The 19,416-nt window shown below is 37.6% G+C and overlaps 1 protein-coding gene across 3 annotated transcripts in view; it reads right to left on the bottom strand.

The window, feature by feature from the left end:
* Nucleotides 1-19,416, bottom strand: part of ankfn1 (ankyrin repeat and fibronectin type III domain containing 1) — a 69,698-nt gene that overhangs the window by 45,654 nt on the left and 4,628 nt on the right. The window contains exons 4-5 of one of the 3 annotated variants that reach the window (XM_017484204.3): nucleotides 18,702-18,937; nucleotides 8,558-8,787 (exon numbers count right to left, since the gene is read on the bottom strand). The exons of 1 other annotated variant lie outside the window; for it this stretch is intronic. In XM_017484204.3, the coding sequence (XP_017339693.1) occupies nucleotides 8,558-8,787; nucleotides 18,702-18,937 (466 nt within the window). The remainder of the gene's footprint in view (nucleotides 1-8,557; nucleotides 8,788-18,701; nucleotides 18,938-19,416) is intronic. One more of the 3 variants, XM_017484205.3, reaches the window with a different exon arrangement.

Raw genomic sequence — 19,416 nt, 5'->3', positions numbered from 1 at the left:
TCACAGAGTACATCAATATATTTAGCAAAATATATATAATTTATATTTACTTTGAAAAATGCACAATAATATAAACAAAATGCATTACTCTCTATCATGAGAGAGTGACATCATCATCAACAGTAAAGCTGTACTAATGGTAGAGTAACAAGTACAACACAATCATGTGCATTAGATTTTTCTAATTACAGAATAAGTAATGCAATTGACTTAATTTCATTTTAATTAATGGCATTCCAGAAACACTTCATTTTGATAGACACTTACACCAGTTCATCTAATAATGTGTCTTGGTGTATTTAAGAATGGCAGCTGCACTGTTGTTATAGCAACCTTTGAGAATGATGCTGGGAACATTCCCTTCCTGGTAGACCAGGATTTCTTTTATCTTACATGTAAAGTCATCTACACACGTCACACCCATTGTATGAGTTATACAAGGAGCTGGGTTTTGACATATGTATTGTTTTTTCCCTCTAGCTAAGAAATATACTTAGCTAATACAAATATTAATGCAAATCTGAAGGTTCCAAAAGCCAGACATAAATATGTGTGTAGTAGCACATCTGTGCATTTAAGAACACTGCCATTTTTTCCCACATGAATAGAAATCACTGTTGAGTGAACAATAATGGGACAGCTGTTGAACCAGACCATTTACCAGAGCACATATAGATAAATTATTTCCAGATCAAAGCACAAAACATGAAACAAACATGTCTTACCTATCTAGCATACATTTACAAACAATGAAACAAAAAAATGTAAGTGATAAAAAGACAAATGATATGTCTCAGATGGGTCTTAGGAAATGTTAAAAACTTGTTAGGTGTTTAGATGGACTTTCCACTTATGCATTTGCACTTGTACACACACAAGTGTCTTTCTTTCTTTCCATCTTGACAAGCAGACAAAAGATGTTTGACTTGCTCAGGGTTCCCTCAGACAGCATGATGCATTATGGACTGATACACAATGCTGCTCAAGTTGTGCAGAAATCAGTTTCCTCTGAATAAAATATTGACAGCCTTGCTTAAGTATAGTACATAATATTCTACTCTATTCTGAGCCATATTATGTCTACATCTGAACGAGTTCATTTACAAAATGTGAGCTAACACAATTTTCCTTGAAGATCTTGGGCCTAGTAAGAAAGTGGCCTATACATGCCAGTGTTGGAAGATTTCATACATTTTAACATTTGCAATAATTGTAACATTAGTCATTTGTAATAATGCACATTGCATGCAAAATCATTTCAGAATTATACTCAAACAGTTAAGACATACTGCTTATAAATAATGTAAAATGAACCAAAAAAATTGAATAAAATAAAACATTGAACTATGTCTAAATCGGTACACTAAAATGTCACTGAAAAGGATACAGCAAGCTGAGTAGCCACTTTATGAGGCTTTGCTGTGTCTAATAGACACTATAGCTATTGGCACCTTGGTGATTTCGCTTAAATGTCACACTCAGGATGCTGTTGTCTGGAACATGGCACAGAGCTGAACTTGTCTGTGCCTCTTCTTTAATGTCAGTAGACCCCTTCACCAAACACGACACTTCTAGAGAAATAGCTGTCCATCCCTAAGGGTCAACTCTGTAATTGCTTTAGTCAGAGAAGGCACCTGCACAGTGAGTGTCATTCCAAGGAGCCCTTTTAACCCTTATGTTCTATATGTATATCAATATAATTTTAAAATATTTAGTCTCACCAAATATATCTTATCATTATCAATATACTTTGCTTTATGATTAACAATATTAAACAAATGTTTATACTAGCAACCATGGAGATAATTTGGTGACCTGCCAATTCCCACCCACCAGCCAGCCCTCACCTATTATACTCCAGCTACTAATGGTGGAGAGTGAAGGCTAACACACACTTCATGTGTGACATGTGATGACAGCGAAAGACATCTTTTTTCAAAATCACAGCCTTCTTTGCTCATATTTACCAATATTAGTGGAGGGCATTGTATGTACACCAGTCTTCAATGAGAGAACAGAAAGATGTAACTGGTCTATAAGCCAATGGGCGTAGGACAGATGAACAGCCTACCACACAATATGATTTCCTCAGTTGACCAAATTAAACGTCTATGACCTAACACTGCTACCTCTCTGTTTAATTGGCCTTACTTCTTGAGCTTTTAGATGTGCAATCATGGCTTTATTGAAATCAAACATTACAATTTTATCAGTAATTGGTGCAGCTATGATGGTTTTTAGTTGTTGATACTTGTACTCCAAAGACACATTAACAACCTTGCTAGTTTGTACACTATATGACTAAAACTTTGTGGACCCCTGACCAAAAAATCAATATGTGCTTTTTGAACATCCCATTTCAGATTTAGTTCACCTTTACTGTTATAATAACCTCTACTCTACTGGGAAGGCTTTCCACTATATTTTGGAGCATGCCCTGGAGATTTGTCTGTTCAGCCACAAAAGCATCAGTGAGGTCAGGCACTGATGTGGGGTGAGAAGGCCTTGGGTGCAGTCAGAGTTCCAGTTCATCCCAAAGGTGTTCGTAGGGGTTGAGGAGTTGTTTAAATGTACAACAGACACTGGATTAAACTAAAATCAAATAAATTCAACTATGTTAGATACAGGATGTATGGTTCCCGCCCTTGTCCCAGTGTGCAAGATGAACACAGAAAAGCGATATTCTTAACGGCCTGCCTTTTGCCCCATCCCACTCAGAAACAAAATGTTCATAGTGTGAGCATGGGGAAGTGTGATACCTTCCCCAATGGGCCTCTGTATTATGTCCTGTATTAGCAATTTTTGATCATTAGGTGCAATAATAACTATGAGCTAGTGTTGATTGAACATCTAGAAAGGCAACCATATCAGAACATCACCTTATATCTGTCAATTTGCATTTTTCTTACAACAGTTGGTCAATCTAAATTGATAATTAGTATTTCAACTGAATTTAATATATATGGGGTTGTAAATGAGAACATTTTTTGTTGTATGTCTGATATATATGGTTCGGCTCTGCCCCAATACTTCTGGCTTGTAGTGTGTAAGTATCCACAAATACAGTATATACTCAAGCAAAACACCATATATGCCTCCTGTAACAACAGGTATTTTTATGCCTACACTTTCCCCTCAAACAATGATGGTTAGATCAGGCTCCACCACAGCTGTGCACACTGTGGCTTGATAATAAATGCTGTAAGCAAACACTCACATTGAAGACTCGCACACTGCCTGAGACAAAGTTAAAGGATTCAGCAGTACTGAAATATCTGCTGTACAACACATGCATTTGGGATTAGGGGGCTCACTAGTAAAATAGTGTCCCCATTTCACTTAATAAACATTTAATGTAAAACTCTCAGCAATCCCTCCTTTTTCAGCACAATCTGTTGTGTTCCAGAGTTGCATTTCTGCCACAATCACAGTTGCTTTCAAGATAAATTAAAAAAAAAAAACAAATATGTCAGATGTGATCACTTGGGAAGAACAGCATGTACTGATAACAGACTAATAAAAACTGCAACTGTAGATGATGCAACTACATCATAACCACATCTTTGGATACTGTTTATGTGCATAATATAATTTGTGTATACCTCTGATTTAGCAACAGAGTCCTATTGGTTTTAATTTGAAAAATCAATTATTCATGCTTGCTTTAATGAGGCTACTGCATCTTGACCCTGTTTTTAATTGATCGTATTCATAGTACCCAGCTGGAATGAAGTCAAATCAGCGGAGCTTGGCTGAACTAAACTGAACCGAAATAACCTCTTTCCACAGATTAGGCTACGGCTAGCTTGGAGACGACTGCCGAGACAGTCCAGGGCTTCTAGAACTTCTCACTTCACTGTGCTAATTCAAACAAGGGTTTTATTTTTCTATTTGTCAGTGGCTAAACTGTAGCATGGCTGTTAAACCTCTCCCAGACCTAATTAAGAGAGCAATGCTAGCATTCATAGGTGCGCTCGTGCTGCTGGACCAGGGGGAGGAAGGGGGGCTTTGCTGATGCCTCTGGCAGCCCAGCCTGGCAGCTTCCAGTCCGTATGGCTGCAATATTAATGACTGCTGAAATTCATAGCCTGCATAGCTGTTTTATAAGTGTAGGTGACAACCTGATTGCATACGGCGCAAGAGTTTTTAATGCAGTGCAACGCAACACATAAGCAAATTGTACTGGTACATAATTAATTTAGGTGTTGTCATACCAAGTGCACCCAAGCTTTTGTTGGAGATTTTTTTTTTTTTTTTTTTCAATATGCCGTTTGGGGAGGTTTTACAGGTGTCAGAACATATTTACACTGGTTATGGTGTAGACTGTGAACACTCAATGATGACAGTCTCAAAACAATAACATCAAAACTAGATCTAGCACATTTGCAATATTGCTTTCACAATGGGAATAGTGCAATGAAAAACATTTTAACTCCTGCTGTGAAAAGCAATCAAGATTACTGTGCATAAGCAGGCTGTGCTTGATGGGGTGCTCAAATGTTAATGGATACATTTCTCTTGTATAAAGCCCACTGTTTAAAAATACATGGAGCACAAAGAAATAAAGAAGAACTGTAGGCTTAGTATTAAAGCTAAAAAATAAATAAATAAATAAATAAAAAATAAATAAAATATTAATACAGTCTCAGCCTTAAGTAAGGTCTTTATAGATTTCAGAGCTTAGTAAGATGCTCTGCCTAGGGCTTTATATTCTTTTAATGTACTGAAAATTTTCCCAGACATGAAAAGTGTATCTGAAAGGAAAAATCGTTTTTAAAAAAATCATAATCTCTTTCTCATTACTCTGACTGTTAAGATGCATTGGTGCAACGTGGCTCTAAAACCGTGCTGTTCTTTTCTCCTGTCACCTTGCGCCAGACAACAGTTTCAGCTAGTGAGTAGTGAGAGGGCAAGCTTGCCCCCTTATGGTGTTTCCAAGAAATAAATTTTACCCAGAGTGTACAGTATGAAGCCTCACAAATCAAACTAGTCCACATTCTCAAAAAGCAAACACATTTAAACTGTTGCTTACAGATTAACAGCGGGAGGGTTTTCACTCAACATTTGAGTTAGTGAGCCTGAGTTTAGCTGGGCTAGAGTGATTCACTGCAGCACGTTCTTCTAGAAACCACTGTGGATGAAAGAGGAGAGGAGAGGAAAGGAGATGAGAGGAGAGGAGAGCCTGAAAAACCTTGGCAGGGATACAGATCTTGTGTTGGCTGGAGGTCAGGGCAAAGGGTAGCAGGTACACTGAGTAACCACTGCTGGTGAACATAAAGCATACTAAACAAATTATTGGAGCAATGCAAGCTAAGACAGTGAAGTAACTTCAGGTCAAATGATAATTGCACCTCAGAGAGAGTGACATTTTCTGAAATTCACACAGCCGGGCACTTTGTAAATCCCTCAGTAATTTAATCTCCTTTTTTTTTTTAAAATGATAATGCTGACAGACTTTATGGTACTGTTATGTAAATTTCTACACCAATATGTCAACACAATATAAAAGACGGATATTTTCCATGCTCTTATGGTTTTGTGGAATCTTATATATATGTAGGAGTAGTGGAAATCATTGAGAACTATTTTAAGGTTCACATTCCAACTAATTACCTTGCTTTTTCCAAGGTTCACTTTCTAAATCAATAAGGTTTCACTGGACCAAGCATGTCTGCAAGTATCAGTATAATGAAACAGTTTTCTCAGAGCTGGAATGGAATAACCGGATTTCATGCTCTCTGTCTCAAGCCATTCCAGTGTTTCAGTGTTTTCCTAAAGCACCTCCAGCAAAAAGCAAAAGACCATAGCCAAGCTCCATAGCAACAAAGTGGACTAAGGGCAATAAATCACTGCATTGTACATAGCACCGCATATTACCTCTGTGTATGTGGTGTCATTCATGTCAACACTTTTCTCTACAATTAGCCTTGACACTGATGTGATTGTATTCAAAACTGACCTAAGGGCATGGCAGAACCATAGCATAGACTTTACAAAAACAATAACAAGGAGCAGATTTGTTAGCTTAAATAACAACTGGAGCACAGCCTAATAACTGAGGAGAGAATGGCTCTTATTGTGTCGCTCAATATCTCAATATTCCTCTCAATATTGCACAGCAGGTGAGAGCCATAATCAGGTATTCCATTACAGGGTCTTGGAATGCTTGCTAATAAAGAATAAATGGACAGATAGTCGCACAACGTGGAGACCTTGTTGAAAAATACAATTTAAGCAGAATTGAAATTGCAAAGATTTTACTTTGCATGGTGGTGTTGGCCATTACAAAAGAGCTCTCCCATGCCAATTTCCATTGAATCAATCATGAGAGGTAGAGGTGGAAAATGCTGGAATATCTGCCACTGTGTTTTCTCCAGCCCTGCAGTTATAAAGCCTGACAGCTCATCCACAATAGTATTCAGAGAATGGCAAACAAAACTGAGCTAGTGGTCTGTGCTAGATTTACCTTTTTTTATTCACATCACTTCTCAGAAATCCTGCTCTTTGGCAGAGACACAGGAATCAGGCACGCCACTCTATTACGACACATTTCATGATGTAGAGTAAGAAAATTAACGGGCATCTGCAGCATCAGGAAACCGAATATCTGGTATGACAACCGTGTAAATACACAATTACCAAGCGTATATTTTTGGAGACTCTACATCATTCTGATGCTACAGTAAGAAAAAGTCAAGTATTGACTTACAATAAAAGGATTTTCCAGACTAGGAAATCATCTCCAGCTGTTCAGTAAATTCTTATTCAGTCTTTCGAAATATGCTCCTCTAACCAGTCAGCCTTGAGTGTTACGATTTCATTGGACCTGTCTCTGGGGACATTATGCTTTCCTCAGACATGTGCTAGCTGCAAATGTGCCATTTCCATTTGTTTGTAAATTTGACTAAAACAGTAGAAAGCCAATCTCTAGTCCATATACATGCACCGGCCATATTGACAGGATCGCCTGTACCTCTGTTTATTCATGCAATTATCCAATCAGCCAATCATGTGGAATCTGAGGAATCTGAGGCTACAGTGAGCACAGATTAACCAAAACTGGCAGACGATGTTATTCTTCCAGTTTTGGTCAGTTGATGTGGTGTTCTGCTGTTGTGCATTCATGTTGTGCATTCTGAGATACTTTTCTGCTCACCACGGGGATAAATAGTGGTTATTTGAGTTACCGTTGACTTCCTGTCAGCTCGAACCTGACAGACCATTCACCTCTGTCCTCTCTTTTCAGGACTGCTGCTTACCAGATGTTTTTGGCATCATTCTGTGTAAATTTTATTGACAGCTATGCATGAAAATCAGCAGTTTCTAAAATACTCAAACCAGTCCATCTCAGAGAACATCTCTGAGATCATCTCTGTGTCACTGAGATCACATTTTTTCCCCATTCCGATGTTTGATGTGAACATTAACTGACACTCTTGACCCGTGTGTGCATAATTTTATGCACTGTGCTGATTTGTAAGGAAATCACACTTAGCCATTCTTGTTATTTTGGGCTCTACGGCTACAGTGACATCTGATGGGTTTTCACCACCACTATGGTATGTGTTCCAGGCTACTGACTACATAAGTAGTACCTATATCATAAAACATAAAACCAGATGATTGGAAGGTCGAATGAAACTGAAATAAGCAACTCTTGACCCACAAACTGCAAGGTATGTAATGAAACAGTCATTTATTAAGGCATTATTGAAGAGGTTTATATCTTTCTTCAGTTAAATTTTCAAGGTAACATTACTTTGCTTTGAAAGTCTAATATTCTATGGACTCAACCATACTAGAGTAACTCAACCTCATAAATATTCACTCGTAGGCTGGGGGAAAACACTAACCTAGCCTTTTCTAGGTAATGGACTTTATAGGTACATCTCAAATTAAGGCAAATAGATGCAGATAGGACTCATCTTCTCTGAAAGTACAGAACATTAAGTCCATTCCACAGTATTCTGCAAAGCAGTCATCAAAGCACTGAGTACTGACTCACTAGTGTGGGATGTCAGTTGAGTGTACTGTGTTTAAGGGTAAAAAATGAGTAGTGTTGTTATAAAACTCCAGGCTTATAGGGACTATGCAAGAGTAAGACAATACAACAGAAACCATAAAACCCCTAAAGTCAAGAAATCAATATCCTGCAATGGAGGATGAGCTTATAGCTGTATTTACACGTTTCTAAGAACATATGATACAGCATAAATATTCCAGTCATAGGAAACTGGCAGGAAATTGAATACTACCACATATTGTGTGAAATCTGCCATGGGGGAGTGGCGGTGTTCCAATACACTCTGTTTACCAGAATAACAGCAAGCATAATTTATGACAGCTCAAATTAGACATCTACAATTATTTGTCTTTTTCTCAAATTAATTAATTAGCCAGTCACCTCCTTTATGAAAATGCACATTTATCATTCTCACTAAACTTGTGCGCGCACACACACACACACACACACACACACACACACACACACACACACACAAACACACAATTATTCCCTCTCTCTCTCTCAGACCTGGCTAGAGTCACTCCTACTCACGTGGATGTTCCTGAGTTTCTTCTTTCCTCTCTCCAGGCGGCTCAGCAGTGTGTCGGGCTCTGTGAGCGTCTGCTGCAGCAGCCTGTCATCCACCGACACACACTTCCTGAGTGCCGCTCTGTCCCCCCACAGCTCTGCACCCAGCTTCGCAGACTCCAAATGTTTAGGGATACGTTTCACCTGCAAAGCGCCAGCCGCCTCTCCTCGCTCATATTCACGCAGCACTGAGCCTGAAAGAGGAAAACAGACACCTCAGGTGATAAATGACACTCAGAGAAAGGAGGGGTGGGGGGGTGCATCAGAGAGAAGCTCGGGTGAGCATAGGAAACATCCGGAATTATGATAATTATTACTTTCACTCATGGGGAGACTCATAATAAACTAGCTGTCAAAACAACAACTCGACTCATTTCCTGTCTTCGTCTTGATCATTTCTAAGCCACCCTTTAATGATTCAAACTGCATCCCACTACTTCCTTCTCACAATCATTTCATTCTCCTGGGCTTACAGCAATAATTGTACTGCAGAGATGAAAGCATGCCTCTGGTATACAACAAACAAGTGCTACTTGATCCACCTCCAAGACTATTCCATTAAAGTTAAAGAACAAGAAAAAGACAGAAAATAAAGAGATATGATAAAATACTACATAAAGCTAGCTTACACTGCTCTACGTAGCCAAAGTGGCATAAAGAAAGTACATAAAAGCTGCAGCTTTTGATGAAAAGAAAAAAAAAGGAAAACCATTTTACATACAAAGAAACATGACTTACTATTACTGTTTTTCTTCAATAAAAGCAGTAATTTTTGTTAAACTAAAATACATTTAATACATTTAAAGAAAATTTAAGAAAATGACATTTTCCTCATGGGAACTTTACAAATATTCCAGCCAAGTTTTGTCGCATACCTCATTCCCCAACCCCCCCAACACATCCACACACACACACACACACACACACACACACACACACATTTGTCTTATTATCCTGGTGTGGACCTTCCGTTGAAATATTAATCACACAGGTAGATGTTGTCCTGCTATGGCATTACTGCCTGTCACACTGCCTGCCCATCTCAGTAACCACAATGAAACCTTTTAACACTTTTAGATTTCAATTAAAACCTTTTTTTTGAAAAATAAAAAATAAAATAAATAAATAAATAAATATTAAATTAATTTTTAAAAAAAGCACATGCACAAACACCCCCACGTACATAGAGTACACACACACACATACACACACACACACACACACACACACACACAAGTACCAATACACCTCCAGGTGAGCGGGTGTCTTGTTTCCTCGTATTCATTCCCACCAGCTGCAAAGCTGCAGTAGATCAAGTTCATCCTTGTGATTATCTAGTCAGCTAGTACTGAGTCACTGGAAGCCACAGAGTGTCTAATCAGCTCAGCAATTAAAACTTCATGAGAATTATGCATGTATTGTCTTCCAGAGAAAAGCTGTTATGGGAACAGGAATGACCTCTGAGACAGAACTCAGTCATGTGACACTGCAGTAATTGTGAAAAAGAAAGCTAAAGTAGAAACTAAGCAGATTCACTACACAATGAAGCTCAGATGTGGCATTACTGGCATTTGTTAGTCCACTTTCCTACGGCTTGTGTATGAACATTCCTTTTTTACTGCCTCTTTGTACTTTTGTTCAGTGCTGGGAACAGTGCCAGCACGGGAGGCTTGTGGCATCACAGTTATACTTTACAGAACATGTTTGGAGCATCTCTCCAGTAGTTCATCGCTATGGTGACTTTGATGGCGATGATGGTGGGGGAAAGAGACAGAGCCGTGGATCCATATCATGTGTCCCATTGTTCTGGATCAAGTTGCCTCGCTGGAGTAGGATTCCTGTTGAGAGCTAGTATGCAGAGCTGTGTCATTATTTTCTCATTATGAACGTGCATCTTCTCGCACCATCTGGGTTGTTGGATTAACCGTATGCAGTTCTGTATTTTTGTTTCAGACACAAATGGCACTTCATTCTTCAGCTTCATTATTTGTCATAATCTTCATTTTAATGTGTATTTTATGTTTGTGCCACATTACTCAAAACTGGATCTAGCAGTATTGTGTCATTTAAAACTACAGTGTGTAGAATTCTGTGATTATTCGCAGATAATATGTGATTATAAAGTAAAAGAATACTTTATAATATAGTGTTCCTAAGCTAGGTGAATTGCCCTGACAATTCTGTAATAGTGATTCACAGTCAGCGCTGTCTTGGGGTCTGAGGTATGGGGTCAGATGTCATCATGCCCCAAGTTAAGGCTCAAAAGTCGTCTGAGTACAAAATGACAGTCAGCCAATCAAGTGAAAGAAAGAGAAAGTGGGAGTCAATATATTCAATAAAAATGGATTTAAGTGAGGAAATTTCATTCTTTTCTTACTGACCAGGTAGGGCATTTATTTGCATTCTAATTTGGTGGAAAGCTAATGAATGATGGTCTGCTGATTTATCCTCATTGTGGAATTTGCATCCTTTCCCATTCGCAAAGTTGTATTCGTTAAAGAGATAATGATAGCCAAAAAGTGGATAATAAGTATTTTGGTGTTTGGTGATGACACACAGTTCTGTGTGTCATCATCAGTATCTGATGTCCGATATACCATCCTATGAGTTTAAGCGAGCAGATGTGATCGTTTTGATCATTGTAATTTGAGTATTGAACTTTAGATAGGTAACTACCGCTAGCACGATAGTTTACTACCATCAGCCCCAGAGATGGGTACAGCCTCAGGGAAAGTCCCTATATACACACAGTGAGATTACCATTTTTAACCCTTCAACCAGAGCTATTTAGGTGACTAGTACATTCTGTAGAAAATGTGCTGTTGATGATACCACAGAATGAACCCAGTTACACCTCGGCAATACATAGGCACTACTGCTTGATCAGGCAGTCACGGTGAGAGCTAACTATCTGACAGTAGCTAAAATACAAGCTATTATTGAAAGTATTGCTTATTTTTATAACACTCATTAAATGTGCCAGTCATGTTGATGTTCAGAATACAGTTTTTTATAATAATACCCCTTTTGTCATACCAATCTGTAGCAGATTATGTATATCCTTGTGAACAGTTGGACCACGTCCCAAACCTAAGAGTACAGTACTAAATAGTAAGTGAGTATACAGTATCTTTGCATAGTGTATAGTGTATCTACAGAGTTCTCACTTTTTAGAAAACACAGCCTTGAATTGCTATTAAATGTGTGTTAAATGACACAGTAGAGTTAGTAGAGGACCAGTGTCCCTGGTTCGTTCTTGAGCTCTGGTTAGCGCCTGTGTCACATTTCTGTGCATGTTCTCCTCGTGTCCACATGGGTTTCCACATGCACTCTCACCTTCCAAAAACATGCCAGTCGATGGACTGGCTAAAACAAATTGCCCCTAGGTATGTGAGTGCATGAAAGTGTGTACATTGTGCCCTGCCATGGACTGGTGTCCTATCGAGGGTGTTTTTACATCACACACCCAGTGTTCCTGGGATAAGTTCTGCTTCCACCATGACCCTGACCAGCATAAAGCAGTTACTAAAAGGAAGTGAGTGCAATAGTACTTTTCAATAGAGAGCAACATTCCAAAATCTTACATCAAATAGCTTTAATACCTTAACATGCTCTTTGCTATCTATCCTTGAATTAATCAGGTTCTGACTAACATACTCAAAATAGTCGTGTCACTGACAACTGACCAAATGTTTCCCTGTTTAAGATCTGCTCTGTCCTCAGACACTTGTGCTTCAACTCTTGCAGACTCCATATACCGAAATCAATATATACCAATATACAATATAATTTAATATCAACCACCTACAGCTCTAACTGAGCCACATAACTGCTTGGAAATTACTTGACACATGCAAACATTATTGGACTAAAATGCTCTAGGGCAGATGCACTATTCTATATTACATTACACTGAATGATCATGTGCTTTCACATTACATACAAAAATCTTTGTGGTGAGTTCAATGGTGTGTTTCTAATGAAAATAATCATTCCTCAAAGATTAAATGATCCATAAACTAATACCACAAGCCTAAAAGGTGATTCTATGAAGAAGCCTTTGTTCGTGCTGTCTCTGTCTACCCAATGCAGCCAAGAAAAAGTATGCACAATTTAACCACAAACTCACTTACTATGTGTCCAAAAGTCCAAAACGTATTCTAATAAAGCACATGTAATTCTTCTGAGCTTCATTGTTATCATCATCCTCATCATATTCATCATCATCCCAAAGAGACCATAAAGAAGGTGCTTTATAGCTGCCTGCCTACTCATACAATAAGCATCAGCTGTTCACATCCTGCTGTTCAGTAAGCTATTAAGAATGCTCCTCTCACTTACACCGCAGGGCTTTAGCCTAATGTAGAAAAGCAAACAGATGAAAAGAATCACACAAAGATATGAATTGATGGTAGTATTAAATAGGTATTACTGTATGACTAATAATCCGGAACATGGTGCAATAATATCAGCTAATACAGAAACATCATATAAACAATTTATACACTTGAAAAAGACCAAACCCCCAAAATCTCATAAGGATGTGAGCATTCTGGCAACACAGTTTGCCAACTGCAAATTCTGAGAACAAATAAATGTATTCATTGGCAAATTGTGGCAAAAATTTTGGCAAAGAACAGAAATAAGCTGATACCCTGGCCTTAAGTCTGCCCCTCCTATAATAATTGTATTATTATGGATTCACCTCATTGAACACTGTTAAATTGCAGGAGATTAAAAACAAGGTGTCTGCAGCTATTCTACTTGATGCTGTGGGTGTGTGTGGTTAATCATGCCTGCACAGCATGAATGATAAAAGACATTTTTATAGTGGAATGTAAGCCAGAGGAAGGAGCAGCAGGCCATCTACTGCCCTGCAGCATTTCCCTGTGCCGACATGATTAAAAGGAACTCAAGAGTTCCATTTAGAGAGTTGTGAGATGAGAAATTAAATAGTTCAGTCTGAAACCATCTCTTCAGGAATGTTAACACAGCCTTCCACCCTTTCCTGTGAACAAGCACAAATGCTACAGTGCCCTCTACAGGATAAGTAGAGAATGTGAATGAAAAAATAACTCGACACTCATTGGCCTGAAAATCTAATCTAGCTGAAATCAGTCCCAATATCTACTGATATTACATACCGTGGAATCCTAAAGGTGCTTTATACTGTAAGAGGAGTGGAACTGAGCCTTGGAGCTCTGTCTCTGATGTATTGCATCTGCTGGCAGAGTAAACATCAATACAGGAGGCAGATCTTGAAGGATCTCTCAGAGCAGTATTGGTCCAGATTTCAGACACTCATTTGTCCTGCCTGACCACTGGAATCATGTATGCAGTGGCTTTACTGTAAGAGGTCTGACACAGCCGGCATTACATTCCCATTTACAGCATGCCAATGACATCCAATCCTCTTTCATGGCACAAGTGTGTCACTGCAGCAGCTATATTGCTAATTACAGGGGATTAAATCAGTTGTGAATGCATTTAATTAATGTGTATTATTTACTAATCAGTATATATAAGAAAAAAAGAGAACATAATTGGGTTTATAATATTGCCAAGACTCACAGCATCATTCCTATCATGAGATAGACCTGAAATTTTTATGCTTACACAAACAACCAAACCTGACCTGTAATGAAAATTCCAACACACTCTGACGTTGAATCCTATGTTCTGTCTGTCATTTCAAGCTGGAAATCATCAATAACCTTGTTTTCAGTTTAACACCTAGCCATTGATCTGTGATCAATGCTGAAAAATAATAGTGAAATGCAATAGAATTGAGAAGAGAAGAGAATCTATATACCATATAGAACTGAATAAATGCATTAGTGAATAAAATAATAACCTGATATATTAGCCAGTACATGGACAGCTGGAAAAATGAGATGGTAAAGGAACATTGGGATAAACTAATAATTTCTGACAACCTAAACCACTCTACATTGGCTTCACACAGTGGTTATCAGATCCTGATTATATCTTAAAACCTTCACACTGAGCCACAAATCCCAAAGAGGATGTAGTAGTTCAACTCCCACCTACGGCTTTACATTACACAGAGTAGCAAGAGATCCAATAGCCACAGGCCTCCTTCATAAAATGCTGATTCTAATGCTAATACAGTATGTCTACAGTGTTAAAGCTCTCTCAGAAAACCCAGATCGCATAACAAAAACTCTTACCATAAGTATAAAATGAGTATAAAAAAGCTGCAGGGCTGTGGTGATCCTGGTGAGGGAACGCAATGTTCTAGGTATAAATAATAATAATAATTACATAATGAATTACATTACGGCAACATTTTTTTTTTTTGTCAAATGCATCAATGACCACATGTACAGTATAGAATACAATGTATGTACTACAACCTCCATTACAGTTATGTTCTCCACCCATGCACTGTCAGCATTGTTTATTGCACTGACTTTATTGTCACTTCCTGCCTCACTGCTCCACCCATAATGAGAGTGATAATAGCTCTCTCTGCTGAACAAGTGGAGGCGACCGATTTGCTTTCGGCCCATTGCCGCTAGCCGCTGTTGTTTCAGTTGACAGCTTCTTGATAAATGAATCGCTCATTAAGCCATCAGCAAGCTTTGACACAGCAATTGTTACAGCACTAATTAACGTCTGCAGGTGGCTGCTGCAAGTACAGTGTGTAATTAGGAGCCATTTCCTCGTCCAACTAAGGCACTAATGACAGGGTCACCTCTGCTGATAGGGAGTTTAACTGCATGCAGTCTTGGCCTGGTTTCCACCATGCTATAATAAAGCTGCTGGTACACACCTCCAAAAAGGCTTGACATGCATGTCTTCGCAAACATGCCATGCATAAATCTACACATCATTTGTGGACTTATTATAAGCAGTTTTCTCCCTGTTTGCACAGTTGAGGACACTGCCAGGAGATTCCAGTCTAGAAGTCAACATCCCAGTTTAACTAAAGTCTCTTTCCCCTTACACACAAATGCACATATATTTATTCAGCATACTTGGTGCCCTAGGCAAGCTTCACCCCTTTTCCCTTATCTCCATCTCCCCAGACTTCCTTGTTAATGTGACCTTGTTTCCCTCTCACACACTACTTCTTCACTGCATTTACAAGTTTCAGATCAGTGGCCATAATAATCAAATATATTTTTTAATTAGTTGTAGCAGTTCAGCAGCAGGTACATACATTTTTTTCACTGCACAAGTAGTTTTATTATTTATTTGCATTTGATGATACATCGTATTTTAATGTTTATTTATTATATTAATTTCATCGTAATACAAAATATAACAATTATAATATTTATTTATTTATTTGTGATATGATAATAATCATTCTATGATAATATCATTTATATTCTCATAATCGTCATTTTTTATGTGTGTTAATTAATATTGTGTTATATGCACTACCTGTAAAAAGTTTAGACACTCTTTATTTATTTTTTCTCCACATTTTAGAATAATACTAAAGTCATCAAAACTCTGGAATAACACAAATGGATCTATGGGAATTATGTTGTGATAAAAAAATCCAAAATAAATCAAAAGAATTTTATATTTTAGCATCTTCAAAGTAGACACCCTTTTTGCCTAGAATTTCCAGAAATGTATTCTTGGCATTTTCTCAACCAATTTCTTGAGGAATCCCCCCGAGATGGTTTTTACACACAATTAAAGGAGTTCCCACCAATGCTCGACACTTATTGACTGCTTTTCAGAATATTTCCCTCGAGTCATCCATTAAAAAAATATTTTTTTTGTAAATTAAATGTTAGTTTTCTAATGAAATGAATACGTTGGCACAATTATATTTTTGTCTACAACACTGATTTCAATCATTTAATCATAAACCTTCAGACCAAAAGGTTTTTAAGATCATGAAAAACATTTCAGTCAAGTGTCTCCAAATTTTGGACTGGTAGTGTAAATCGAGGTCCAGCACTGTAAACTTTTTAATTCCACTCCACTCTCAAATTTGCCTTCTTTTAACTCAGTGGTTTGTAATCAGTGAGCTGTAGCCCCCTAGTGGGTGATGGTGATACTGCAGGTTTGGCCATCAATATTGATCTATACTTTTTCAAGATTCAAGATTTTTATTTGTCACATACACAATTATATACAGTATATAACTTGTACTGAAATTTAAAAAAAATGCTAATACACTCATATGAGGTTCATATATAGACAATAAGGTTATTATTTGAGTCTGGTAAAGGCTTCTGGATATTATGGGTGTGAATAAAATCTCTGAGTAAAACATAGGCTCAAATTTAGATTTGTGAAAAGTTGATTGGACAGGTCTTTCCCCAGTCTAATTTATTTTCTAGGGTTGAGTACAATGAAAAAAGGAGTACACATCAAGATATAAACATAGGTTTGCTAACAAACTGGCAGCAAAATAGCAGTGTTTCATAAAAATAAAAAAAATTAAATTAAAAACTGAGCTTGACGATACTATCATTTGATATGTAAATAACAAGCGAAACTCATCACCAAAAGCGTTGATGAGGAAGCCTCCGCTGCAAACAAGTTTAGTCCTTCTTGGTACTAGCTTTAATGCCGGAAATATATTTGAAATATACTTCAAACAGGAAGGAAGCTATTGAAGAAAACCTATTTCAGACATCTGATGTCGTAATGACCTTGACCCTGTTTGGATTGATTCCAAAGTCTTGTCAGTTTATCTCCTGGTGAAAATTATAAATTCATATAATCCTACAAACATTCAAGAACTCATTCTTGAGATAAATGAATTTCGGATGGACACACTACCAGAAAACAGAAGACAGACTCCTAGATGTAGAGGCATAATAAAAACTATTTGCTTCTGAAAAGGAGAAAACATAAATTCTACTTTAAATTCACCCGAGTGATACAGCTGTTCTTATAAATTTTCATACCTCTTGCAGAATCTGCTAAATTAAAAGCTATTTCACATAATAGATGTTTACATATAGTCCATAAGGCACAATTATAACTGAATTTACACAAATGAACCCATTCAAAAATTTACATACCCTTAATTCATAATAAGAGCCAGGGGGGTGTACACTTTTGAACTTGATGATCATTGTAATTCATTGTTCATTGTTCATTGTTATTAAATTATATTGCTTATTTTGTCTTAAATTATATTTCTTATTATATAGTTTTTTGTTATTTTTATTTAGTACCACCCTTCAGAAGCTCCATAAAATATTAACATGTTTCCCAGAAGACAAAATAATATCAATTTACAAAGATCATCCAGTTGGAAATGGGTCAAATATGCAGAAAATGCTGGAAAAGCAAAGAATGTGCAGGACCTGGAGGATTTTTCTGAAGAACAGTGGGCAGTTTAACTGCTCAGGACAAACAAGGGACTCATGAACAACTATTACAAAACATAAAAACAGTCATTGATCATCCAGGTAACAACACAGTATTAAGAACCAAGGGTGTGTAAACTTTTGAACAGGTTCATTTGTATAAATTAATTATTATTGTGTATTGTGGAGTACATGTAAACATCTGTTACGTGAAATAGCTTATTAAGGGCAGGACTAAACAAAAAACTAAATTTTTATGATCCCGATGATTTATATTTTGCAGGTTCTGCAAGGGGTATGTAAATTTATGAGCACACTTTTTTCTCAGAAAAATAACATACTCTGACAAAATTAAAATTATATCAGCACATTGCCCAGTCCTATTCTTTTCTTTCTATTTGCACTTAGGTTCGGTTCCAGTCTGCTGTGGGCTGCCTGAATTTTTATTGTCAGTTGTGTGAGAAAAAAGAGATTGTAAATAAATGTGCTTACATATTTCAATTAATCCATAGTGTATCCATCATGTTAGTTTGTCTAAAATTGGCCGAGTTGACACAGATGGACAGACTAAAGTCGTACACGGCTGGAGGAATGGGAGCCGAGTTTATAACTGGCATCATTAATAACCATCATATAATATAATCAGATACCACTGTTAATAATATTTAAGTGTCTGAACTAATAGTATAACCAAGAAAGTCCATCTAACTGCAAAGACACAGTAAAGACTGAAAGAGTTTTGATGGGAAACATGTATTTCTAAAATGGGTTTTGGGTTTCTAATAGTTGTGCCATACCTGAAGCATTCCAGTGCAACCCTCCGGGGCTGGCAGCAAGACGCCGGCGTTTCCTTACACACACACTGTCCTGACAGGAGTGTGTGCCTGGCTTCAGAGCTGGAGTGGAGGAGGTCTGCCGGGCAACAGGAGACTGAGGGGTCACAGACACTGGCACCGTGGGGGAAGGTGGCACATGACAGTTTTCCCTTTCTGGGGAGTGGTTCAGATAGATAGACTTCCTCTCCGGGGGTCTGCTGGAGAAATACCGTTTATGTGATTTTAGTCATTCTACTATGGAATATAATGGTAGCTCCCTTGATAGGAAAGTGTAACGTGTAAGCAGTGGTAAGAAGGCCTATTATGCATTTTAGCGATCATGTTATACAAATGAAAATTCTGATTAAAAATTAGATTTTCCCACAACACCCAACATCTATGCCAACCAAGACTCTCTAAAACCACGATGAAAAGATACTTTAAATCATCACTCAGAAATTCCACACAAATTAAATTAAAAACCTAATGAGTTTTTACATTTCAGTCCAATCTTCAAACTTCATCAATGTAGAAACCACATTCACTATCATCCTTATAATAAGGTTAAACTCAAATGAAATAATGAAGACTACAGTTCTGCCTGTGTAATGTACCTGCTAACTGGAAGTGTATAACTTTGGCTTTTCCATGATCCTCTCTTGTATGACTTCTTCCTTTTTCTTCTGAGTAAAAACTC

This window comes from Ictalurus punctatus, chromosome 13 (assembly GCF_001660625.3).
Source record: "Ictalurus punctatus breed USDA103 chromosome 13, Coco_2.0, whole genome shotgun sequence".
NCBI classification, from domain to species: domain Eukaryota; kingdom Metazoa; phylum Chordata; class Actinopteri; order Siluriformes; family Ictaluridae; genus Ictalurus; species Ictalurus punctatus.
Note: the sequence above shows the minus strand (reverse complement) of the source record. Positions and strands in the feature narration are given on the sequence as shown.